Source organism: Myotis lucifugus, unplaced genomic scaffold (assembly GCF_000147115.1).
Source record: "Myotis lucifugus unplaced genomic scaffold, Myoluc2.0 scaffold_33, whole genome shotgun sequence".
NCBI lineage: Eukaryota > Metazoa > Chordata > Mammalia > Chiroptera > Vespertilionidae > Myotis > Myotis lucifugus.
Genome location: NW_005871081.1, coordinates 3,509,633 through 3,535,616, shown reverse-complemented (window position 1 = coordinate 3,535,616; position 25,984 = coordinate 3,509,633). Strand labels below are relative to the sequence as shown.

Below are 25,984 nucleotides of genomic sequence, written 5' to 3'. Positions count from 1 at the left end.
AATCCCTCGAGGGGTCCCAGATTGGAGAGGGTGCAAGCTGGGCTGAGGACCCCCCCCCCCCCCCCCGCCCCAGTGCACAAATTTCGTGCACCGGGCCTCAAGTTTTTAAATAAAACTCATTAAGGAATATAAAATACAAATGACCTTAAATAGGAACCTGACTTGAATTAATCAATATTTACATCTGATTGAAATAACTATTATTACTTTAAAGTAAATATACCATAAGAAATCATTTCAATAGTATATAAATATTTTATTTAAATTAAGAAATGTAATAAAATTACATACACTTGTTCCACTGTTTGGGTGACATTTCTAATTATTTATAAATAACCTACACACTGTTTCTCAGGTACCAAGTAATAAGTATTTCAATAGTGTCATGAAAGTATATTTTTCACAATATGTAAGCTATATTCCACAATCTGGCATAGAAATCCAGACACAATATATACAATGCACACTGACTTTAACTAACCTAAGGATAGTAAGTATTATTAAAAGTCAAGGCAATTTATTTCTCTGTAGTGAAAGCTACAACACACATGCCATTTGGAGATGAACTATATCTAAAAAAAATCACTCTGTGACTATCATTTATATTGATCTAATTAAGTTTTTAGAACATTGTCATTCCACTTCCCCTAATTTAGCTAATGATATCACTAGCAAGGTCTTATTCATGAGCTTGACCTTAACCTTAAAAAATAAACTTGTTTACAACATTTGATATTTTTCAAAATTCAGGATTTAGTTTAAAAGACTTATTTTTACAAGTCCAATTGTTACAATTCTGCTTTTTCCTTATAATGCTTTTATTAGATAAAAACTACTATGACTTCAGAAAATCCTGTTTAGGTTAAAATTCTGACTCTAAAACTCTCTACATGTATTTTATTAATATCTGAGTCAAACTTCTAGATCGTTATAGGGATATTACATAAAAATCTTTTTTTAAAACTTTTCCCATCAACTACTACATTGCTAAAATAATTTCTTCTTTCTTGGCTTCCGTCCACTGTCTTGTCTACTTCAAAAGTGAAAATTATTGTTTTCCTATATCTAATAATATTATTCAAGCATAGATATTGAGATAAAAATAAAATTTAGTTTAATATTTTATCATTATCACCTGTTAGGGGTTGGCCAAATCAGATGATTTCCTCACTAGAAAAACAAGCTTTAAACCAAATATTGATTTTCATCCTGTAACTCACATTTGTCTATTGAATCAATTATCCAACCTTCTTGCAGAATTTTAAACTTTCTCTTAAGAGTTCTTCGAAAAGTTTTAAAATCTGCGACACGACTATGATCCTCCCCAATGATTACATGAGACACTCCCTTAGCTAAACAAGAAACTACTTCTGCTCCATGAAATCGAAGCTCTAAGGCTGTAATAGCTAATCTTGTTCCCTCGATTTTGGTATTCAAGTCATTAATGACAGTATACAAGTCCAAATAAATGGTGTGATTTCGAAACATATTCAGGGGAGAGCAGTCCCAGGAATATCGATACTCTAAATCAGCAATCACAGAGGCCATTTCTTTAGGAGTCTGTTCACTAGAATCTTTAATTCCTGAGAATACTTCCTTCAGTTGGTTCAAATCTGTATCAACAAAATAACTATCACCATAACAATCATATTCACGGGCAAAATGTTGTTTTGTTGATGGGCACATATGAATCATAAAGTGAGGCTGCCATGGCACACAGCTTTTGGTCTTAAAACATTCTAACAGCCACTCAGGCTTGACAACATCATGTTTATTTGAAGAAATTATATTTTTCACTCTTATGTTCTCAGACCCTGCAATAACACAGTACGTGTCTGGGCCTGGGTTTTGTACTATATAACCACCAAATTCTGCAATTCTGTTCTCCAGGTCAGGCTTTGGATGGCCACTTATTCCACTCATAACACAAAACTCCACATCTTCAAATATATTGGAAACTTTGTTTACGTTAGAAAGGTTAGGTGCTTTTAAGTGCTCAATAATCCCAATAACTTTCTTAATTTTGGGAGGAGCTTTCCGCTTTTTTACTTGGGGTTCATCATCACCACCGACATAAAGGTGTTTAGACGCAAGCTTTCCAGATGCTTTCCCTCGAAGTTGTTCTAAGTCATCCAGAGTCATGCACTCATGCCACTCTTTGTCTTCTCTGATCTTTTCAATTCGTGGAAATCGCAAAGTGCAGCCAGTTTTATACATGTCACTGGGAACAATCTCCGATGCTTTAATCTGAACGATGACAGAATTACAAGGCTCAATGTACACTTCTGGCTTCTCTGTTCCAAATAAAATGCTACTTGGTGGAGCTTTTTTATGAAAAGGCTTCCAATGCTTGGCCAGTTTCAAACCCAGATCATACAGTTCTTTCATGGTGTAACCTGAGCCAATACGACAGAGAGTATGAAACACTGAGGGTTTTTCACCAGAAGCGTGCTTCTCTGCGACAGCACACAAAAAATGAGACATCAATCCACCCCGTGAACCTTTACCCCAATAGCCCCCAACGATGATGATGTCCAGTTCATCCATGAGGCCATTTACATACTCTGGTTTAATTTTTAACCATCCTTCACCTCTTTTGTCTGGCTTATAAATGGATAGAGGATGTTTTATCATGATTCCCTCCTCTCTTTTATCTATTGCTTCATTCAGAGCATCAATTACTTCTTTATTAGTATGAGCTTGTGTTTTTTCCACTATTTCTATTCTGCCTGGTACTGGTGTAAAAATACTACTAAGAATTTCATATCTCTTTCTCAGGGTTTCATGTCCTAGCTTTTTATTATTGACCATTAATACATCAAAAACACAATAACAAGTTTGCAGATCAGAATCTTCTACCATTCTTTTAATATCAAACTTATTCCCCTTTTGCATAAAAGTCTGTGTATTAGGATTGTAGGCCATCATCTCACCATCAAGGATACAAATCTGTATATCTGTTCTGAATGCATTATGAATGAATGGTGTAAGAGAACCTTCTTGTGGAGAAGCACCAAACTGTTCTGTATATTTATAGCCATTTCGGGAGAAATATGCATATACATCCCCATCTTTGTGCATTTGCATACGCTCGCCATCTAGCTTGGTTTCAATATAGAAACTCTGGTTTTTCATGTCCTTCTCAATTCGCCCAATATCTGCTATTGCAGCGAGCATTGGTTTAAAGGGAGAGAATAAAGTGATGGAGATATCACTGAGCCCTACTGAAGGGTCATGCAGTTGCCTACAGACTTTTTCCAGATCTGTGGTGACATTATGCAACTCAGCAGCATCATTATGAAAAAGAGAAAATACAGTTTGCTGACTAAAACCTAGCTTTAAGTCCTTCACAATCATTCGTATTAGCCACTTTTGTTCAAGTGCTGAACTTTGAGTTATTAGCTGAAGAAGACTCTTCTTTACTAGGTCCTTTCTTTTGGCAGAATTATTGGTGGCAATTGAATCCAAAATGTCATTTACTTGCTGGATGGTTAGACTTCCTTTCTGTAAACATCTTGGTTTCAATACAAAGTATGCAATCATGGCAAAGTCTCCGGCATCTCCGCGAGTTCCAGTAGGTGTCCTGTAATTTAAAAGTTTAAGAGCATCTTTTCCATCTTTAGGTAAATTGAGCAATTCAATATAAAGCTTAGCAAGCATTGTTTCTTTGATTCCATAGGCCATTCTCTCTCTTTCTAGCTGAGGAAGAATAAGTCTCATTGCAGGATAAAAAGAGTCTGTGACATCTTTCTGGTTCTTATGAAGGGCATCATGAAATTTTCTCCAAGAATCTAAAAATTCCCTGAAGTGTCTGATTTTATCTGCACGTCCTTTACTTCTCTGTATTCGTTCTAAAGTTGAACATAAATCTGCAAAAGGAACGTGAGATGCAACAGTTTGTGAAGTTTGTGAGGCAGCCATAGAAGCGATGGGTGAATCCTCTGGTTCAACTAATAAAACAGAAAGAGAGTAACTTTAAGTAAAAGATAAAATTCAACTAAATATTTAATGTAAAGTCTTTAAAGAGAACACCTGGTTCATAATGTTTGCCAAGTGAAAATGGATCAATGCTATAAATGCTGCAAATAATGTCTTTTCAATCTCTACATTTAATAACAACCAACTATTTTATCTTAATTCTATTTAGTATTTATTATCAAAAGTATCAGTAGTCCCATTGTCTGTAATTTACAATACTAAATTTAATTATTTTAATTTTCCTACTCCCTAAATTACAGCTTCTATTGAAAGTATTCCATTCCTTGTTTAGCACATAATGCAAAAGATGATTGCTAATAATGATAGTAACAAATAAGGCTCAATTCACTATATTTCTGAACTTCTTATCTCTCTCTCTCTGTCAGACACAGTACCAGAAACAAACTTCTTAAAACAGATGTTTTCAAATAATCATTAGCTCACTGAATTGAAATTTGGCTTTGTAGGAAGTTTTTTTTCAAAAAAAAAAAAAAAGAAGAAGCAGCAAGAAAGAAAAAAGGAAGGAAGGAAGGAAGGAAGGAAGGAAGGAAGGAAGGACGGACGAAGGAAAGGTATCTTCTTTCAGACAAAGCCTATGGCTGTTTACTTCCACTCCTTCACTGCTAGCTATGCCTAATCACTCTGAAATTCAAAACCTAACTCAAAATACCCTCTCCATGAAATCCTCACTTGACCTGTCTCTTTTAGTTCTATATTTTAACATGGTTACTTACAGTTTTATAAATTTGATTTCATTAGTACACTTTTTTTGTTTATATTCCCTGCCAGTTAGACCGACCCACCCACCCACCCACCAATTCACTGACTGCATATGAACAAGGCACAGTGCTATGGGCAAATACAGTATAGAATTGCCTTAGGCGAGCATACACCCTGTAAAGAAAAAGGGACAAATGGGAACTAATTATAAAATGCTAAATGCTTTAACAAAAATAAAAACAACAGTGTGTCATGACACAGAGCTTTTCACTGAAGTAGCTTCTAAAGTTAGAAAGGAAATAACAGGTACCTTGTTGTGCTAAGGTCTAGAATATTTCCTAAAGCAGTCATGACAAGTGTGAAATTATTTTTCACATTTTTAATATCCATGCAAGTTCTATTAGAATCTATAAGGTATCAGAATCTATGGTTTAAACCAGGGGTCCTCAAACTACGGCCCGCGGGCCACATGCAAATACAAATATTGTATTTGTTCCCGTTTTGTTTTTTTACTTCAAAATAAGATATGTGCAGTGTGGACTGCATATGAACAAGGCACAGTGCTATGGGCAAATACAGTATAGAATTGCCTTAGGCGAGCATACACCCTGTAAAGAAAAAGGGACAAATGGGAACTAATTATAAAATGCTAAATGCTTTAACAAAAATAAAAACAACAGTGTGTCATGACACAGAGCTTTTCACTGAAGTAGCTTCTAAAGTTAGAAAGGAAATAACAGGTACCTTGTTGTGCTAAGGTCTAGAATATTTCCTAAAGCAGTCATGACAAGTGTGAAATTATTTTTCACATTTTTAATATCCATGCAAGTTCTATTAGAATCTATAAGGTATCAGAATCTATGGTTTAAACCAGGGGTCCTCAAACTACGGCCCGCGGGCCACATGCAAATACAAATATTGTATTTGTTCCCGTTTTGTTTTTTTACTTCAAAATAAGATATGTGCAGTGTGCATAGGAATTTGTTCATAGTTTTTTTTTTTTAACTATAGTCTGGCCCTCCAACAGTCTGAGGGACAGTGAACTGGCCCCCTGTTTAAAAAGTTTGAGGACCCCTGGTTTAAACTATATAACACTTACTTTTCAAAGAGACTTTAAGTAACAATGTGTGCTCCAGAAATACAGACTTCTGCTATTATCTAGTGGTTTCAGACACCTGCTGGCACATTCCAGATAGCCCAGAGAGCCCAGAGCAGTGTCAGACAGGGGATGGGATGAACTGCTATAGTACAGAGACCACAAAATCCCCCACTCCTACAAGCAAAAACCATCAAATACACTATGAGTACAAGGCTACGTTATCCAGCACAAGAAATGAATGGCTAACTGCTGTACCACACTTACTAAACTGTCTCCAGAGATCAGAAATCATGTTACAATTTGTGCCACTAGCGACTGGCAAGACATAGGTCTGTTTGTTTAATGAATTACTAAATACCTACAGTTAAGTTCCTGGGAAACCATACTGGAGAATGCCAGGAGAGAAAGAGAGAGAGAGAGAGAGAGAGAGAGAGAGAGAGAGAGAGAGAGAGGCACATGGCTGGAGGCACTCAGGTTAAAAATATTTAACAGCTGCCCTAACCGGTTTGGCCCAGTGGATAGAGCATTGGCCTGCGGACTGAAGGGTCCCAGGTTCCATTCCAGTCAAGCGCATGTACCTTGGTTACATCCCCAGTGGGGAGTGTGCAGGAGGCAGCTGATCGATGTTTCTCTCTCATCGATGTTTCTAACTCTCTATCCCTCACCCTTCCTCTCTGTAAAAAATCAATAAACTATATTAAAAAAATATTCAACAGCTATGACTGCACTAGGAAAGGTTCACAACAGCCATTTATTGGCCTCTAGGGAAAGACACACACACATTTTCCAGTCTATTCCTGACAAAGAAAATCCCACTTCCACTGAGGTAGTTAGATCAAGAGATAAACCCATGAGACTACATTCTTTTATCTTTGAATATACTAACTGCTTCCCCTCATGGTGTCTCATTTGCATAACTGAATGCACCACCTGGTTATGTTAACTGTCCTACCTCTCAAAACATGCTCCCTCAAGCCAGAATATTTTGGTACATAATGTTATTTTTATAATTTAGATAATGTATGTTAAGATTAAGTATGTGAAAAATACTTCTTTAAATGTTCAAGTATTGGTATACAGTTTTCAATGGGTCTGTTGATTCTCTATGGTCTTAAAGTCAGTTTCCCTCAACAAGTCCCAGGAAAAGACTCAAATTATTTTATACTAATCTTGAAATCTAGTTATAGATGAAGACACACACACATGTAAGACTGCTTATATAGATAACAAGAATTCCAAAATTAGTATAAAATGAATAGAAAAATATTTTTACTCATTTAAACTGTATGTTGATATGTTAGGATTTCCACTGCTTTTTACATGTGCTCTAATTTTATTTTCCAGATTCTGGGGTTATTTTAGCTTACGTTTTCAATTTTTGAAAAAAATAAAATAAAACCAGGTTTGTGGTTAGGGCTCAGGCTCTGGAGTCCAATAAATGAATTCAACCTTGGACTCCAACATTTAATGGCTGTGTGATATGGGGCAACTACTTAGTTTCTCTAAGATTCAGTTTCCTGAAGTGTAAAATGGGGTTAATAACTGCAGAAATTAAGATGATGATATCAGATAATTCACTTAAGGTGCTTAACACAGTACCTAGCATTTGGTAAATCCCCGACCCAAGCAGTATTTAAAACACAAGTATTAAAAATACTAAGCAGATAAGAAGGGGAACACTTGTCGACAATAAGCAAAGACTTCAAGAGAATGAATATAAAGTAATTAGTACACAATGACTCATCCATCCAGTTGCTGCCTATATTGTCTAGGAGACACAACAAAACACTAGCAAGCTTGCGGCTATGGGGGATGACTCAATGCTATGTTATTGGAGAGAAAGTGGTACCATTCAGGTTCCTTCTGCAATCCTGGACAAGCGGGGCTGTTTCCCTATGAGACCAAGGGTTCCCACGGCACTTGGTGACACGTGGGGAGCATCCCAGCGGAAAGAAATCAGTGGGAAGAAAAAGCCAGAAGCCTGCGGGAGCGAGTAAGTTAATGAAAGTCCGAGGGTAAGAAGAGAAACAAGGTAATTCCCTCCAAGCCTATGGTTTCTCCTTCCATCTCCACCGACACACGCCTGCAAGATCCCTGCGGCGCTCCACACCACTCCTCTGCCCCAACAAATCCTCCCATGGATCGTGGATGAAATCCCGGCCCTGGACACACCCGTTTCTCTCGGAACCCGAGGGTCCCCATTCGGGGGAGGGGTGTCCTCGGAATCAGAATGCATGCGATTCAAGCCGCCAGCGCGGTTCGTGAGGGGCAAACGTGGGGGCACTTCCAGTCCCCCGGCCGCACGTCCCAGGGGTGGGGTCTCGTTCAAGAGCCCAAAGACCCGCTGCCGAAGCGGCGCGGTCAGCCCTGTGGTCCGCACTTCTCCCCTACGCATCCAGGGGGCGGCTGAACTGGAAAACTTTTTGCCCAGAAAGAAGAAGAATGAATGTGTAACCTTTGCTGGACGCAAGATGGCCCTCTCCTGCTTTCGTCACTCTGGCGCAGCCTCCGCCGGCCCAGACTCCACCGCTGGCTCTCTCCCTGGCCCCACAAAACTCCTCCTCTCTGACGCGAAGCCTCTGGCACCGCCGCCAAACCTGACGCCGCAACTGCGAAGCCGGCTCGCCTGATGCTCCCGCGCAGGCTCAGTCGCCACCCGCAGCATGCTGCGCGCATGCGCGGTCGCACTTGTAGGCTAGGGAAAGCCATGACGTCATAGGAATGTTGGAAGCCGGCGGGGGACTTGGGAAAGGGTCCTGGGGATAGCACCCACCCTGCAAGGCTGCGGAGAACCCGGGATCCGTGGTAGCAGTGTGACTGCAAACACAGCTTCCAATAGCCTCCCAGCGCAGCGGGTGCTTTTTGCAAGAGGTTGACCCATGAGAGTTGTTTTCGTAGCTGTGGGAGACCCAAGAACCCTTTGTGCATTGGCTCCGACCATGAAGTCCTTTCTCTGCTTGGCCTGCCTGGCGGAAAGTGACAGCTCTCGGTTCTGTTCCTGTTTGCCAGCAGTGGCAGTGGCACCAGTACTCATCTGGCTGGTTGGCTCATGGGTTGAAGAGGATATCCCAATCCCTCTGCTGTTACTTAAGTGGGAAAATTGGCTTTTGCAATATTGTCTAAGGCTGTCTGTCCTATTTGTTTCTCATGATGACACAACTTCCATGTGAGTTCTTGAGACAGGCTAGTAAGCCAGGTCAAGCAGAGTAGGGAAACTGAGACAGAGTCAAACAAGCAGTATGCAGCCATTTAGTAAAGCCTATCTTCCCTAAACCAGGCACATTTAAGAGTAAATGGTTTGCCCTTCGCCTCCCCAACCAGAGGATAAATAGTTTAAATCACTCTACACAGGGAAATAGCAGAAATCCAATTAGTGTCATATGCCATATCCAAGGGGATATGAAGGGAATAAATCTCATTTGGGCACATCAACATAAAACTAATGAATATTCTGTTGAATCGTCCCCTAAACTCCAAGCCTTTAAATTCCTCAAACCGAAGGTCCTAGCAGCGCTCTCCCTCCCGGAAGCACCCCTCCTCTGTTCTTCCCCCACAGGCACGCATCTCCTAAATTCTAAGGGACCCCAGAGGGTTTCAGCCAGGGCAGCAATGGGCAGTGGCAGTTCATCCTGGGCAAATATCCTGTCCCCAAGGCCCCCTTTTCTCTGACTTCTTAGTGATCCGAAGCAGCGCTGCCAAGGCTCATTTCTTCCCCTAGTGACTAGGTCCTAGTGTAGTCCTTCCTCTGTTATCCTAGGCCAGGGGTGGGCAACCCCTGGCACGCGTTCCAAACCTGGCACGCCAGTAACTTGCCGGCACGCGAAACCTTCTCTTATAATCTTCCATTTACAGTTTTTTTCTTAATATCGACTTTTTTATTTTTCAGATAAATTCAGTGTAGGTGCATCTTAGATAGTTAAATAATTTTACATAACAAGTTATCTTAAAGACCATAGACATGGATTGATGAGAGAGGGGAAGAGCAATTTCAATAGTGTCGAAAACAAACTATTGAGGACTTGGAATGCCATTCCAGAAAATTTTTTCTGTTTAAAAAACTTTGCAACAGTGTTACTCTCCATGTTTTCATCCACATACACTTGTGAATCTTTGTTCTCAGTGATGAATTTTGTTAAGTTTCATAATAGGAGTAGCCTGATGGATGAAAGTAGTAGCTCATGCATATCTCTGAAGGTCACGAAATATAAACCTGATGTAAAATCTCTGTCATCAGTGATGCAGCAGCAAAAGTCCCACTGATAATATCAAACAGAGTCATAAAGTTTTCTGTCGGACTATCAGTGTACATGTGTACATTAAAAAATAAATGTATTTTTCATCATCATATACTGTGTTTTTGTCGCTCGAATGAATTTTATTATTTCTTCAAGCTTCTTCACATACGTACATCTTAAGAGATATCAAGTAGGCGTAACATGTTCTCAAAAAATTAGGGTTGGCACGCAGAAGAATTTTGAGTCAGAGATTTTGCTGGTTTTGGCACGCACTCACAAAAATGTTGCCCACCCTGTCCTAGGCCCTTCCTTGGTTCACTGTTCCCAGCTTTAATAAGCGTCCTCTAAAATTCACCTGTACTCATGTTGTACAATTTTCCCTACATGGAGTCAAGAACCCACACACTACTGGCCAGCCCTAAGCAGCTCTGCTAAGGGCCAGGTCCCCTTTCTTGTAACATTCTTGTCTCTTAATACAGAAATAATACATAATTCATAATGACACATGATATATAACTCATAAAACATATATAAACAGCTGCCCAGAAATCAACTATGGACTCTTCTAGTATCTGTTCAAGGATTCAAAATAAAGTTATTATCAAACCTTTATTGAGCACCTACTATGACATAGTAAATGCCCTAGGTATACAGGATTGAGAAATGAAAACAAACCCAGTCCTTAGGTTTCAGTAGCTGTTGATTTTTACTGACATTTTATTATTTTAGACTTTCTTATGGTTGGTTCAAAGAGAATCAAGGCTTTTTCATTAAGCATCTTATAGCTTTGCTGTGATTATTAGTTTATTTATGTAAGCAGTCTACCTTAGTGCCTGGCACTTTGGTGTTCAACAAAAGGAAGTTAATGTTAACATAAGAAACATTTGGGAGGGAGGGGTCAACTGGGGAAAAAGGAGACATAGGTAAAACTTTAGACAATTAAAAAAAAAAAAAAAGAAACATTCAAACCTGTAAAGAATTTTTGTGAGTTTATTTGAGCCAAACTGGACAATTGCCGGGAAGCAGAATCTAAACATATTGAGATAACGCTCTGGAAAATGGCAGTTTTTCACCTATTTTTATAAATTACCATCGAAGGAGGAGATGTAAGTAGGTTACATGAAATTCATTGGTGATGGATTAGGGAGGTGGGAGAAAGCAAAGCAGGGAAAACCTGAGTTTGGGTAAAAAGTAAAATGATATACACATGCTTCTTTTATATAAGTGGTTACAGCATAGTTAGCAGTCAACAATTAACACGATAACAGTAACAATGAGGGAATTTGTAGTCCTGGTGCCCTGAGAGGTCAGGGAAAAAGAAGTTGTAAGTTACCCTGACATTCCAAAGTTATGTTATCATAGATGCAAAAAAAAAACCCACACACACAATAGGCTCGTTTAAGATCAAAGTTGATCTTTGTCAGGGAAAATACTGGTGTAGGACATGACGACCCACCATAGACAGCTTTTTCATTTAAAAAGTTTTAATATCAGACCATCCTTTGTTGTTACTTTAGGTCTTTGAGCTTGCAAGACTGCTGCACAGGCCTTCCCTAAATTAGTGAGGTTAGCATGTGGCCCCTTTTTGTCCACACGTTCATCAAGCTTTTTTTTTTTTGACCTGGAGCTCTTGATCTGGTAGCAGAATTAACAAATTCTGTAAATATAAAACAGTGTACACAGAATAGGGAATGGCCAAGTGACAGGGGACAGGCATCTGTAAATAAACAATCCAGTACAATTACGTGTCTAGGGGGGTTGACGGTGAAGCTAATAAAGCTCTAGTTGCAGGGGCACAATTGCGGGGCCACTTCCAAGACCCGGAGAGTGGTCCTAGCAATGTTCCCTTGGTCATGTACTTCAGTAATTTGCAAAAATAAGATAATGTTGCATTCTTTTTCTTTAAAAGGGTCCCTAATTCTCGCAAGGTTCATGCCTCACAAAAATCTCTATCTGCCCGATGGTCCACTCGGACAGAAGTAGGAGAGGGCTGGGTCGGGAGAAAACAAAAAGAGAAAAATAGTTATGGAAGCGCTTTAAAGCACAGGGACTCACTCCTATACTCCTAACAACCCTCTATGCCAGACACTTTCTTCTGAAAACGTGCTTTCAGCAGAGAGAGCTGGTGGGTTCCGAGCTCTCACCCCAGAGTCTTCGGGTTGGGGCGGGGAGGTCGCGAGACAGCCCTCTGCAGCGCAGACAATCCCAGGGGAAACTCGAAAATGCCTGCGGCCAGGCGCCGATGTATCTTGTCCGTCTCGGCCACCGTCCAGGGACGCCCCGGGCCTCGATTTGTACGCATGCGCATTTCCCACTATTGGCAGAGACGGAGCAAGGCGGAGAGCTGGTGATGTGGAAGCCGCCGGGAGTATTTGCTGGCGACACCGCGTGTGGGCCGGAAGTGGAGGAGTCGAGAGGGCGCCGCAGGACCTCCGGCTGCTAGACTGAGGCGACGGCGGCGGCCCTTCGCCGGGAGGAGGACGATGTGGAGCGACGGAAGCGGCGCGGGGGGACGCTGCTCCGCGGCATCTGGTTGCGTGTCCGCGGCCGACTGCGCAGCCCGCGAGCAGGTCTAAGTAAGTGCGGTGCGGAGCCCGAGAGCCGCGGGGTCCGCTCATCCTAGGGAGGTCGCGGGGAGCGGGTTGGGGGGTGGGGCGGGGGGAAGCGGCTGGCGGGCGCCTCCTTGGCGCCCTGGCCCTGAGCTGCCTCCTCGGGAGAGCGGGGCTGCGCGCCCAGGCCCTGCGGCGCCCGCTCCCCGCCGCGCCGACTCCGGGAGGAGCCGAGTCCACAGCGGCGGGTAGCGACCCAGATGAACCGCCCTTTGTGGAAACAGGACCTAGGCCTCCGGTGCCCTGCGGGGACGGTGCCTAAACGTATCTTAGAGTCACGTATCAGTGGTCTTTCTAGTAGCAAGTGCAAACCAATACATAGAAATCATCCCGTCCCACCCCCGCACTTCCCGCACACGGATGAAAAGTGACATAAAAATCCCAGCTTCGAGGTCTGAGGCTTGTAGCCCGGACCCATCCACGTCTCTAACAGGTTTACACCTTCGGGTTTCAGGGCAGGAAGTTTTGGGTGTTTAAGAAACAGCAGGAGATCCCCCCCCCCCCCGTACGCCCCCCCAATGCAATTGAAGTCAGTTTTGCTGTCGATCTTTGTGAACAATTATTCTCTGCAAGTCGCGTTACTAGTAGTATTACCCAAGGTCTCGTGACCAAGAACAAGTCCTTTATTCCACAGCTTTTGCATATGTTTACTATTACCTGAATGGAACTGCACCAGAGGCTCTGGGCTTTAAGTGTTGATGTTTGATTTTCATTGATCCTCTCCTAGTTTCTTCGGCACAGATTAATACTTATTTGTCTACATGCTTCGATCAATCACCTATCTTTTACTAAAAGGTTACATTTTATTCCACTAAACTAGAACATTTAGTCGTCCCAGGGTTATGTCATAATTATCCTACCTAAGGCATAGACTGCACAATTCAGTGATTGTTATAGAGACTGACTATGTGCCTGGCACTGCTACCTACTGAAAACTGAGAGTTGAACAAGACGAAGTCACGCTCATCAGGGAAGTCAGAGGCTGTGGAAAGCAAATGAGTTGTCCTATAATAGTAAGCGCCACATTACTTTGTACCAAGTACAGAATATGGAATGATTGGCAAAAGGGAGTAGAGGTCCAGGGAAGACTTTCTGAAGGTTTTGGCAGTAAAGTAAGGCATTGCTCCAATTATTTCCTGTGTGCAAGTACTCAGTTAATCCAAGCCTAGGAGAGCTTGTAGTTACTTTCACTGACTCTGCACTGACAGTACCTTAAGTTTTGCCTCACAGAAGTAACTACATTTACTAATACTGTGCTTTACATTTGATCTCAGCAGTTTTGCACTTACCTGTTTCATCCCCTTAAACGCATGAGAAAACATATTTAGAGAGGCAGAGTTGGCAAAAGCCACCTAGCTATTAATAGACCAAGCCCCAAGACACTCTCCACTGCACTACACTGCCTCCCATTAATAGTTAATTTGAAATGATGAAAGCCAGCCAGCCTGTGAACATCTACAAACAGATCTTGGCACACCACCTGCCTCCTGGCCCCATTTCATGCCCCTCGCCCTCTGAGGATTTACTAACCAAGTTGTCCTGGGTTAACAATATGACTTCATGGTGGGTACAGGAATCTTTAACCCAACATTCTCCTGTGATCTCCCCTCTCTTGTCACTTATCTCAGGAAAATGTATTTCTATCTCTGTTTTTATTAATTCAGAACTCAATTATTACTCAGAGATTCTAAAATTTCTGTAATTCTTATTTAGTCACTTCAGGGATGCCTGAGGCCCTTTTATACTCATTTTAGAATACACCTAAAGAAGGTTCTAGTTCTTCTAATTGATTCTAATTAAGATTTTTCCCTGATAAGATAGGCTGCTACTAAATTAGTACATTTTCAGTTACTGCTTCTTATAGGTGTTACTGGAATTTTGAAGGTGTAGAATTTCCAGAACATGAACTGGGATTTTAGGCATTTATGAGCTGGCCTGAGACACTTCTTCTGTAACATTGATTTCATAAATTAATTATAGGTTTAAAAATAAATTATAGGTTTCATCCATGCAGTTTATAGTAAAACATTAACAATGAACATTACCCCTTTGTAAGTAGGAAACTTCCTGAATTTCTTTGTCTTAATTCAAACATCTGTTTTGCATTGATAGCCTTGTAGATTTTCTTTTTTTTTTTTTTTTTACCATTTTCTTCCTTATGGATATTTATAATCTTTGAATAAATTGGATTGGCTTCCTAAGTGACAATAATCTATCATCTTTTTTTTCTGTCAAGAGTTTACTATATTTACTAAGTCTTCCATACTTCAAGTGAAGGAAAACGCACAAAAATACGATTATGTTGCTGCCCAGTATAATTGAAATATCTGCTCAAGCAGATTTAAATCCCAGTTTAAAATGCTGTCTGAACTGTTCAATTACTATCCAACATTTTCATAGGCAGTTATGTTCATTTGTCCCACAGGACTATTAATACACGCTTTTTCATTATTGATGGCATGTGGGTAACCATTAGGGAAATAGATGATTTATTCTGTGGTGTCTCCAGCACACTGACTGAGAGCAGCTATTTGTGTTTCCATTTCAGCTGTGCAGCTGGCATGGTTTCTTAACTGCCCCGTGCTTAGCAGAAAAGGAGATGTACTCAGTCAGGAAGGCTGGATCTGAGTTCTGTATTACCTGAAATGTGATGAGAAGCTGTGAGTTCTCCCAGAGTACTTACGGAGCACCATGGGATACTCAGTCTTCCCCTGTAATGTAGATGTCAGCCGTGACACATGAATTTGCTTTCCACTTTGTACAGTTTTCACTTGAACCTACGCATTGTTCTGTCACTTGTAGGTATTTTTTAATGTATGAACAATTTTTATTTTTAAGCGAGGTATTCCTAAAATTATTAATTTAAGATGGACTCTAAGGAGCTTTAAAAGTAATAGTTCACTAATGACTTAGGATATTTTTATTTATAATTGGTTAGCCTTTAATCAAATGGTTCTTGGAAAATTCCCATATAAGTAAAATCTTTTGTAGTTTTCAAAGACCTTTTACTATTGGCAAAATCAGTAAATCAATATACAATGTGCAATACAATGCAAACTTTGCAAATACAAGTAATTAGAATAATTAGCATTTACCTTTTTTGGCGAGACAGTTTTTATCTTCATTAAAATTAATTTTATCTGTAACTGAAAGAATAACATATTTGTCTGATTTACTTTGCTAATTATTGGGACTATAATAATTAAAATGTACCATTGCAGTTTGAGTTTTAGTTCTTGATATATTTAAGTTGTTATTCTTTTTAATTTTTTGTATAAAATGTTGCTGGGAAAAGTGATCCGAATAGATTACCAATGTCAGAGGGAGAGCAATAAAATCATTTGGCAAGGAGGAAGTTTAGGGTGGTTGTTACTCTAGACTTGGAATTAATCTTCAGTGTACTGTTTTGCCGTCATTTACTTTTTATTGGAGAGAATAACCTAAGTTCCATTAACAAAGCACAGAACAAACACTGCTGAGTTCATGGAAACGCATGACAGTTCCTTGTATACTTATTTCCTGGTTTTTCTTTCTCTCCTCTCATTAATAACACACTCCTAAAACATACTATATATGTTGTTCTACATAAAGATTGTTTAGCCAAAGTTATATTCTATAATTTTAACTATGAGATCTTTAAAAATATGTTATTTTGATGATGAAGGTCTGGGGCGGGGGTGGGCAAACTTTTTGACTCGAGGGCCACAATGGGTTCTTAAACTGGACCGGAGGGCCGGAACAAAAGCATGGATGGAGTGTTTGTGTGAACTAATATAAATTCAAAGTAAACATCATTACATAAAAGGGTACGTTTTTTTTTTTTTTTTTAGTTTTATTCATTTCAAACAGGCCGGATCCGGCCCGCCGGCCGTAGTTTGCCCACGGCTGGTCTGGGAAGAAGACTAAAAATGTATGATGAATACAGTGTTTTACAAACCTCAATTGAAATATAAAATCACTACATCTTTGCACATCAGAGATTTCTAGAGACCTGTTTTTAATCTTGGGTGCATACTTAATGTCTCTCAGTAACTTTTCAATTACTATTAAAAATCACATAACCAGGGGCACCAACCTTCTATTTGTAAAGATACTATTATTTATAATCTAATGCATATTTCTCCAACTTTACCTTTTATTTTTCTATGGCCTGTAAAATAGAATTTGTGAGATCTTAGGGGTTATTCAGATAACACCTTTTCCTTTTACAAATGTAGAAATTTAGATGAAAATGGGGCACCACATTTAACTGTGGACTTATGTAGTGATCTGAGAATGTAGGATGCAGCACTCACTGGATAAAAGCCTCACTCAGGGCGTAAACCAGGCTGAAAAGTACTGTCTCTAAAATTTCTCATCTGTCTTATGTTTATGATCTTCGGAGAGCTGAAGAATGTTAGGTGTTTTTATTAAAGATATTTATCTTCTAGTATCTAGCAAGCTTTAGTAACCTGTATATATATATTAAATGAACAAAAGTTTTAACATAGTACATCATTCTAAATTTGAAGGAGATAGTCTCTAGGGGAAAAAAAGCAATAAGGGTATATAGGTAGGCAGTATAGAAAAGTAGTTACCAAACTTTATTCTCAGAACCCCTTTACATTTTCTAATCCTCTTTACAGTTTTAAAAAAATTTGAGGATTCCAAAGAGTTTTTGTATGTGTGGACTAAATATAGATATATTTATTGTATTAGAAATTAAAACTGGTAGGTTATAAAATTAAACTTTGTCATTTCAAAATTATAAAAGGCTAATATGCACATTGACTGAAGAGAATGACCAGTTGCTATGATATGCCCTGACCACCAGGGGGCAGGCACTCAATGCAGGAGTTGCTCCCTGGTGGTCAGTGTGCTCCTACAGGGGAGTGCCACTCAGCCAGAAGTTGGACATCCTCTGAGGGCCCCCAGACCGTGAGAGGGCGCAGGCTGGGCTGAGGGACCCTCCTCCCCAAGTGCATGAATTTCGTGCACTGGGCCTCTAGTTTCAAAATAACAGTAAAAAAATGTATTACATATTAACATAGTAGCATTTTGGGGGGCAAAACAATTGTCTTTAGAAAAAATAGCAAGGAATGTGGCATCATTTTACATTTTTGTAAATATCTTTAATGTCTGCTTAATAGAAGACAGGCAGATTTTCATGTTTCATTCTCACAGTAGGTTGTTTTAGATGAAATATATGGAAAAAAATCAGGCCCACACAAATTTATAGTTGTAAAAGGAGTATTTTTATAGTCTTTCAAGATAATCTATATATATAAAAGGCTAAGCGACCGACTGTACATCTGTCTGACCTTCTGACCAACCAGCTGGTACATATGACATGCACTGGCAATTTAAAAATAAATAAATATTTACTCCTGCATGCACAATACATATAAAGCTCTCCCTAGTGCCAATCACACACCTCTGTTTTGATCTGTCATTGTCGATCGTGAATTTGGTTGTTTTTGTTGACATTCTGAAGCTGTGTTGTTTTTATATCATGTTTTTGTTGTTTTTATATCATGTCTTTGTTGTTATATCATGTTATTGTTAAACAATTTATATATTCATATGCATTTTACTAATTTTCTTTAATCTCTGACACTTCTATTGTATAGAAATGGCAAATAGCAATATTAAAATATGTCTTCCAATTAATTGCCTTTCAATGTGCAAGAATCCATGCACCAGGACACTATTGTGGATATTTTTTGATACTACAGTACTTAACAGGTGGTAGTTTCTTAAAGGACATTTACATTGTGGAATCTGAAACGCATATCAAAGAACTTTTTATCTCTGTTACATTAAAATCTATTGTTTTTTGTTTTTTGTTTTTTTCTTTATTGATTAAGGTATTACATATGTGCCCTTATCTCTCCATTCTCTCCCTCCCACCCCCACCCCCCCACTTATGCCATTACCCTCCCCCCCTTAGTGTCTGTGTCCATTGGTTAGGTTTATATGCATGCATACATGTCTTTTGATTGATCTCTCCCCCTTCTCCCCACCCTCCCCTGCCTTCCCTCTGAGGTTTGACCGTCTGATCAATGCTTCTCTGTCTCTGGATCTGTTTTTGTTCATCAGTTTATTGTTCATTATATTCCACAAATGAGTGAGATCATTTGATATTTATCTTTCTCTGACTGAGTTATTTTGCTTAGCATAATGCTCTCCAGTTCCATCCATGCTGTTGTAAATGCTAGGATAGGAGTTCCTTCCTTTTTACAGCAGCCTAGTATGTATTCCATTGTGTAGACGTACCACAGTTTTCTAATCCACTTCATCTGCTGATGGGCACTTAGGCTGTTTCCAAATCTTAGCTATTGTAAATTGTGCTGCTGTGAACATAGGGGTGCATATATTCTTTCTGATTGGTGTTTCTAGTTTCTTGAGATATATTCCTAGAAGTGGGATCACTGGGTCAAATGGGAGTTCCATTTTTAGCTTTTTGAGGAAACTTCATACTGTTCTCCACAGTGGCTGCACCAGTCTGCATTCCCATCAGCAGTGCACAAGGGTTCCTTTTTCTCCACATCCTTGCCAGCACTTGTCCTTGTTGATTTGTTGATGATAGCCATTCTGACAGGTGAGAGATGGTATTGCATTGTCGTTTTGATTTGCATCTCTCAGATGATTAGTGACTTTGAGCATGTTTTCGTATGTCTCTTGGCCTTTCTTATGTCTTCTTTCAAAAAGTGTCTATTTAGGTCAGGGGTCCTCTTGATAGGCAATATACCAGGGGTCCTCAAACTTTTTAAACAGGGGGCCAGTTCACTGTCCCTCAGACCGTTGGAGGGCCGGACTATAGTTAAAAAAAAAACTATGAACAAATTCCTATGCACACTGCACATATCTTATTTTGAAGTAAAAAAACAAAACGGGAACAAATACAATATTTGTATTTGCATGTGGCCCGCGGGCCATAGTTTGAGGACCCCTGATTTAGGTCCATTGCCCATTTTTTGATTGGGTTGTTTATCTTCCTTTTGTTAAGTTGTATGAGTTCCCTGTAAATGTTGGAGATTAAACCCTTATCAGTGATAACATTGGCAAATATGTTCTCCCATGCAGTGGGCTCTCGTTATTTTGTTGATGGTTTCTTTTGTTGTGCAAAAGCTTTTTATTTTGAAGAAGTCCCATTTGTTTATTTTCTCTTTAGTTTCTATTGCCTTGGAGCTGTATCGGTGAAGAAATTGCTTTGGCATATGTCTGAGATTTTGCTGCCTGTGGATTCCTCTAGTATTTTTATGGTTTCCCATCTTATGTTTATGTCCTTTATCCATTTTGAGTTTATTTTTGTGTATGGTGTAAGTTGGTGGTCTAGTTTCATTTTTTTTGCATGTGTCTGTCCAATTTTCCCAACACCATTTACTGAAGAGACTCTCTTGACTCCATTGTATGTTTTTGCCTCCTTTGTCAAATATTAATTGAGCATAGTGTTTGGGGTCAATTTCTGGGTTCTCTATTCTATTCCATTGGTCTATATGACTGTTCTTGTGCCAGTACCAGGCAGTTTTGAGAACAGTGGCTTTGTAATACAGCTTGGTATCTGGTATTGAGATCCCACCTACTTGGTTCTTCTTTCTCAAGATTGCTGTGGCTATTCGGGGTCTTTTTTTATTCCAGATGAATTTTTGGAGAGTTTTTTCTAGGTCTGTGAAATATGCTGCTGGTATTTTAATGGGGAGTGCATTGAATCTATAGATTGCTTTGGGTGATTTGGACATTTTAATGATGTTGATTCTATCAATCCATGAACACAGTATGTTCTTCTACCTGTTTATGTCTTCCTCTATCTCTTTTTTCAGTGTCCTGTAGTTTTCTGAGTACAGGTCTTTTACCTCCTTAGTTAAGTTTATTCCTAGGTATCTTAATTTTTTTGGTGCAGCGGTAAATGGGATTGTTTTTGTTTTTTTAATCCATGCCTGATTTTGTGACACCATTCATCGGTCCTTTGGAAAATAATAATTTGCCATATTGAGCAGATCTTGCAAATGTTGACATGTTTAATAGGTTTTCAAAATCTCATCTATATATATAAAACCCTTATATGCAAATAGACTGAATGGCGAAACAACCAAACAACTGAACAACCAGTCACTATGATGTGCACTGACAACCAGGGGGCACACGCGAAACATGGCAGGTGTTGGCAGCAGGTGGCATAGCGCGGAACATGGCGGGCATTGGCCACAGTGGGATAGTGGAGCTGGTAAGCGGGGGTGCCAGACCAAGGCGGGGCGCTAGTTGCTGTCTTGGGAGCAAGCCTCTGGTGGTTATTGAAAATTCTTTGCTCCCGCGTGCCATGGCCCCGCAGGGCACTCTCACCCACTGCCGACACCAGCCCCACTCGCATCCGCTGCCAGCGCCGGAGCCACTGCTTGTACCCACTGGCGGCACCCGGTGCCAGCCCCAAGCGCTTGGCGCCATCAGCATTGGGAGCAGCGGCTGCCGGCCCCGATCACCCCTCGGGGCTTCTCCACCTCCACCTGCTCCTGAGGGGTGATTGGGGCAGCAGCCACCACTTGCAGATGCTGACGGTGCCAGCCCCACTCGCACCCACTGCTGGCACCAGAGCTGCCGCTCACACCCACTGATGGCACTGGCCCTGCTCACACTCACAGCTGGTGCCGGAGCCACGGCTCGCACTTGCTGCCAGCGTTCTGTGCCAGCCCTGATCACTCAGCATCGTCAGCGGGTGCAAGCGGCGGCTGCCAGCCCCGATCTCCCCTGAGGGCTTCTCCACCTCCCTCTGCTCCTGAGGGGCGATCGGGGCAGCAGCCACCGCTCGCATACGCTGCTGGCGCTGGCCCCAATTGCTCTGCGCTGCCTGTGGGTGCGAGTGGGGCTGGTGTCGTCGGCATTTGGGAGTGGCAGCGGTGGGAGTGGGGCTGCCAGCAGAGGGGATCAGGGGCCACTGTGGGAGGGGCTGGGCATGGGCATGGAGAATGGGCCGAGACCCATCCCCATGTCCACTGCAGCCTCACAGCCCACAGTTCCTTTCAAGATGCATGAATTCGTGCACTGGGCCCCTAGTTTGTTAATATGATGCTTTAATCCGAAAAGTGTCTAAGTCATGGGAAGCTACTGGCAACTTCATTTTCCAGAAAATATCTACCTAACACTTGAGTTTGAGTAGCCACTTGTTAATTGTCTTTTTAAGTCAGAATGTTGCCACCTAAAAAAAGCAGTTAACTCAACTCACAACTCATATTTCGTTACACAGCACCTAGTGCTTTATGTCAAACATTTGTCATACAAAGTGTTTAAAAGTTGTGTACTCATTTTGTTGAAATATAATTAATAATTTTAACTGCTTCTTCAATGACATTCTTAAATAAAACTGATTTCATCATCCCATTTCCTGGAATTCATTGTGATAAAGAATACAATAAGTGGCTTCTACATTTTGGTGCCAATACCATTCTTGCTAAGGCACCAGCAGTTTTACCTCCCACTGATTTTGCACCATTAATGCAAATGCCAGACAATGAAAAAGCATCTTTGTAATTATAATATTGATTTCCAAGATCCCTTGAAAGAGCCTTGGGGACTCCAGGGCCTTGGAACCACCAACCACCCTTTGAGAATCACTGGCATAGAAAGATCTCAGGTTTATAAAGTTGATTAATCCAGTTCAACTGCTCTGATTTTTCTCTACACTGTCCATGCCAAGTATTTATTTAGATTATGCTTGAATACGTCCAGTTCTTGTGAAAAATTGTGTTTAAATGAATAAAAATGAGTGTCATAGACAGCTGTTTGATAAAAGTAAATGAAATCCTTAAAAAGTTTCTATACATTTTTACTGGGTTCCTATAAGTAATCAAGCATGATGGAATTTAGATATTACTAAACCTATATTGTAAAGGACACATGCTTAAGATTTTATTTTTCTTTTCCTATATTTAAGGACAATTGTGGCCCTTTCTTTGACTTTCTTTGTGTCATCTGTAATTAAATAAGCTTATGTTAGACATGTACAGTTCTATATGTCTATGTCTGGTTTCCTGAGTAGATCATGAGTTACTTAAGAACAAGAACTGTTTTTTATAATTTTGAAATAGTTTATAGTATCTAGGCACTATGATTCACATAGCAGGTAACCACACATATTTATAGCATTGTCTTTAATTTTTAAATAGTATGGTACAATGAAATGGAATCTCATGAGGCTTGAAAGCCAGCCTTGGTACCACTTCAGTGGTCCAGGCTGGGTTTGAAAATTCCTTGGGGACCTGTCCTTGTATTGTGAGAACTGGGTTTGAGAATTCCTTGGGGACCTGTCCTTGTATTGGGTATAACTTTGGTATTGATCTCTTTTATTTTTAAACTAGAGGCCTGGTGCATGAAATTCATGCATGGGTGGGGTCCCTAGGCCTGGCCGGTGATCAGGGTGGAGTTGGGAGAAGAGGTGACGGTCTCCGGGCCAGGTGCAGAAGGAACAGACACCAGACGCCAATGCCACCATCGGCACCCGACCACCCCATGGTTTCCTGCCTCCCCATTCTTCCCCTCGCCACCGCGCTGCCACTGGGGCTGCCGGCCTGCTGGTCAGGGGGAGGGACTGCGGGAGGTTTGCTGGCCAGGGGGAGGGGCCACGGGAGGTTGGCTGCCTTCTCCCCTCCTCTGTTCCTCGCTACCTGCCACATGGCAGGCCACTTGGGGCCTGCCAGCCAGGGGAAGGGACAGGGTAGTGACCGTGGGAGGTTGGCCGCCGGCCCCAAGGAGGGGACCGGCCCTTGGCCCCCTGGGAAAAGGGCCACGTCCGCCACCACCCACCCCCGATTCCCCGTCCCAGCCCAGGGCCTGGCCAGGGGGAAGGACCGTGGGAGGTTGGCTGGCCGGGGGGAAGTTGGTTGTGGTAGTGCACTGACCACCAGGGGGCAGCTCCTGCATTGAGTGTCTGCCCCCTGGTGGTCAATGCGTGTCACAACGACTGGTTGTTCCAGTCGTTCCAGTAGCTTAGGCTTTTATATATATAGATCATCAGTCTATAGAATAGTTATTTAAATATTTTTCCTTAGAAATGAAACCATTTGCAATCCTCCAAGTATATATATGAGATGATTAAGGTAAGTTGAGTGTGCCTATCTCTCCATTGACTTACTGCTCAGCTAACACTAGTCAACATGGTGGTTCTGAGAGCTTGACAGCTTTAAATTGTTTGTATTTTTAGTCTTAAATTGGCTGTTATATAGTCACAATGGGCTAATATTTAAAGACAGGAAGCACATGGAGCACTAAATGTGAACTAAGTAAATTAATGAGGACCATAAAATTCTTAAGATCATTACTAGATCTGTAAGTTGCATTCATATGATGAAAGTGCTTATATAATACATCAATATGTTGCTTATACTTTAAAACCATTCTTTTAAAAGGAAATATATCTACTTGTGTATATATTATAAAAATTAATCATGCTTTTAATAGATTATTTCTTCAGAATTATTTACTAATATCAATATGACATCTCTAACTACTTCATCTAAATAAAAAAGCACCAACATTATTTTTAAGGTTGACTTTTAAAACTTCAAATATAAGATCTGTGCATGTTAAATAATATGCCTATTTTTGATACTGTAATATAATTTTAGATTATCTTCTTATATATTGACACTCAGAATCAAACATATGTTTTTAAAAAATATATTCGTTGAAAAACTGGCATTCAGGAACAGAGTATTTTACTCCTTCCTCAGAATGAATGGAGACCAAAAGTTGGATGTTTATGACCAAAAAAAGCAGAATTTCATTGAGTACTTCTCCCAGATTTTCAAGGTACTGACTGAGGATGACATGGGGCATCCAGATACAGAAGATGCTATTGCCCTGCTCAAGGAGGTCCTGGAGTACAGTGTCATTGGAGGGAAGTACTAACGGGGAATGACGGTGCCTGGTGGAACTAACAAAGCAGGATGCTGATAGTCTCCAACTGGCCATGACTGTGGGCTGGTGTGTGGAACTGCTCTAAGCTTTCTTCCTGGTGTCAGATGACATGGATTCATCCCTCACCTGATGGGGGCAGATCTGCTGGTATCAGAAGCCAGGTATAGGTTTGGATGCCATCAATGATGCTATACTTCTGGAAGCATGTGTCTCCTGACTGCTGAACCTCTATTGTTGGGAGCATCCCTATTACCTGAACCTGATGGAACTCGTCCTGCAGAGTTCCTATCAGACTGAGATTGAACAGACCCTGGACCTCATCATAGCCCCCCAGGGCAGCATGGATCTTGGCAGATTCACTGGAAAGAGGTACAAATCTATTGTCAAGTATAAGATAGCTTTGTACTTCTCTCTTCCTGTAGCTGCTGTCAGGTGTATGGCGGGCATTGATGGGGAGAAGGAACACGCCAATGCCAAGAAGATCCTGCTGGAGATAGGAGAACTCTTTGAGATTTAGGATGATTACTTTGACTTCTTTGGGGACTCCAATGTGACGGGCAAGATTGGCACTGACACCCAGGACAACAAATGCAACTGGCTGGTGGTTCAGTGTCTGCAATGGGCCTCTCTGGAACAGTGCCAGATCCTGCAGGAGAATTATGGGTAGAAAGAGGCTGAGAAGGTGGCCCAAGTAAAGGCACTCTATGAGGAGCTGAATCTATAGGCTGTGTTCATGTAGTATGAGGAAGACAATTGCAGCCACCTTCTGGGTCTCATCAAGCAGTACTCTTTGCCCCTACCCCCAGCTATCTTCCTGAGGCTAGCACACAAGATCTATAAGTGGATAAAGTGACTGCCAGGGTGGAGAGAGGCTCTCAATAAATTACAATAAATCCTCAAAAAATATATGTATTTACACATGCTTTTTTTCTAATTAACATATAGCATGCAAAATGTTAGGTGAGGAGTGTGTAGTTTTGGATAATTTTTAGATGTTGATGAAGCATCAGGTACTCAAGGAACAGATAAATTGATGTAGATGGAGTAGACATAGACAATGGAAATACTTCATACACAAGTATGATAGTTGGAACCATGAGAAAGAATGAAATCACTGAGGAGAAAGAAGGTAAGTAGATAGGACCTTGGAAAATGCCTAAATTGGAGTAGGTCAGAGGGGAAAACACAGGAATTTGAATATACTGGAAGCTGAGAAAGAATTAATGTTTGGTGCCACTTAGGGGTATGGTGTTGCAGTGTGAATTGAGAGAAATACATTAGAATTATTAGCAAGTGAGGTTTGCTTTTTATGAGTGATTAGAGGCCTGGTGCACGAAATTCGTGCCAGGATCGGGCCTAAACTGACAGTTGGACATCCCTCTCAAAATCCTGGACCGCTGGCTCCTAATTGGTCACCTGCCTGCCTGTCTGGTCGCCCCTAACTGCCTACCCTC

General features: G+C 40.9%; 2 protein-coding genes and 1 pseudogene across 3 annotated transcripts in view; 2 read left to right on the top strand and 1 right to left on the bottom strand.

Moving 5' to 3' along the window:
• Positions 1-235: 235 nt before the first annotated feature.
• On the bottom strand, positions 236-8,338 carry LIG4 (DNA ligase 4). Its single transcript, XM_006086913.3, has 2 exons — positions 8,253-8,338; positions 236-3,950 (listed from the first exon to the last, which is right to left on the bottom strand). The coding sequence occupies exon 2, from the start codon at positions 3,919-3,921 to the stop codon at positions 1,186-1,188; it is 2,736 nt and encodes a 911-aa protein (XP_006086975.1). The 5' UTR covers positions 3,922-3,950; positions 8,253-8,338; the 3' UTR covers positions 236-1,185.
• A 4,021-nt stretch (positions 8,339-12,359) lies between these two features.
• Positions 12,360-25,984, top strand: part of ABHD13 (abhydrolase domain containing 13) — a 24,751-nt gene continuing 11,126 nt past the window's right edge. The window contains exon 1 of one of the 2 annotated variants that reach the window (XM_006086910.3): positions 12,360-12,608. The gene's annotated coding sequence lies outside the window, so the exon portion shown is untranslated. Of the gene's footprint in view, positions 12,609-24,730; positions 24,900-25,984 lie in introns of those variants that run through there. The other variant, XM_014454195.2, reaches the window with a different exon arrangement.
• LOC102429374 lies at positions 23,660-25,880 on the top strand (annotated as a pseudogene).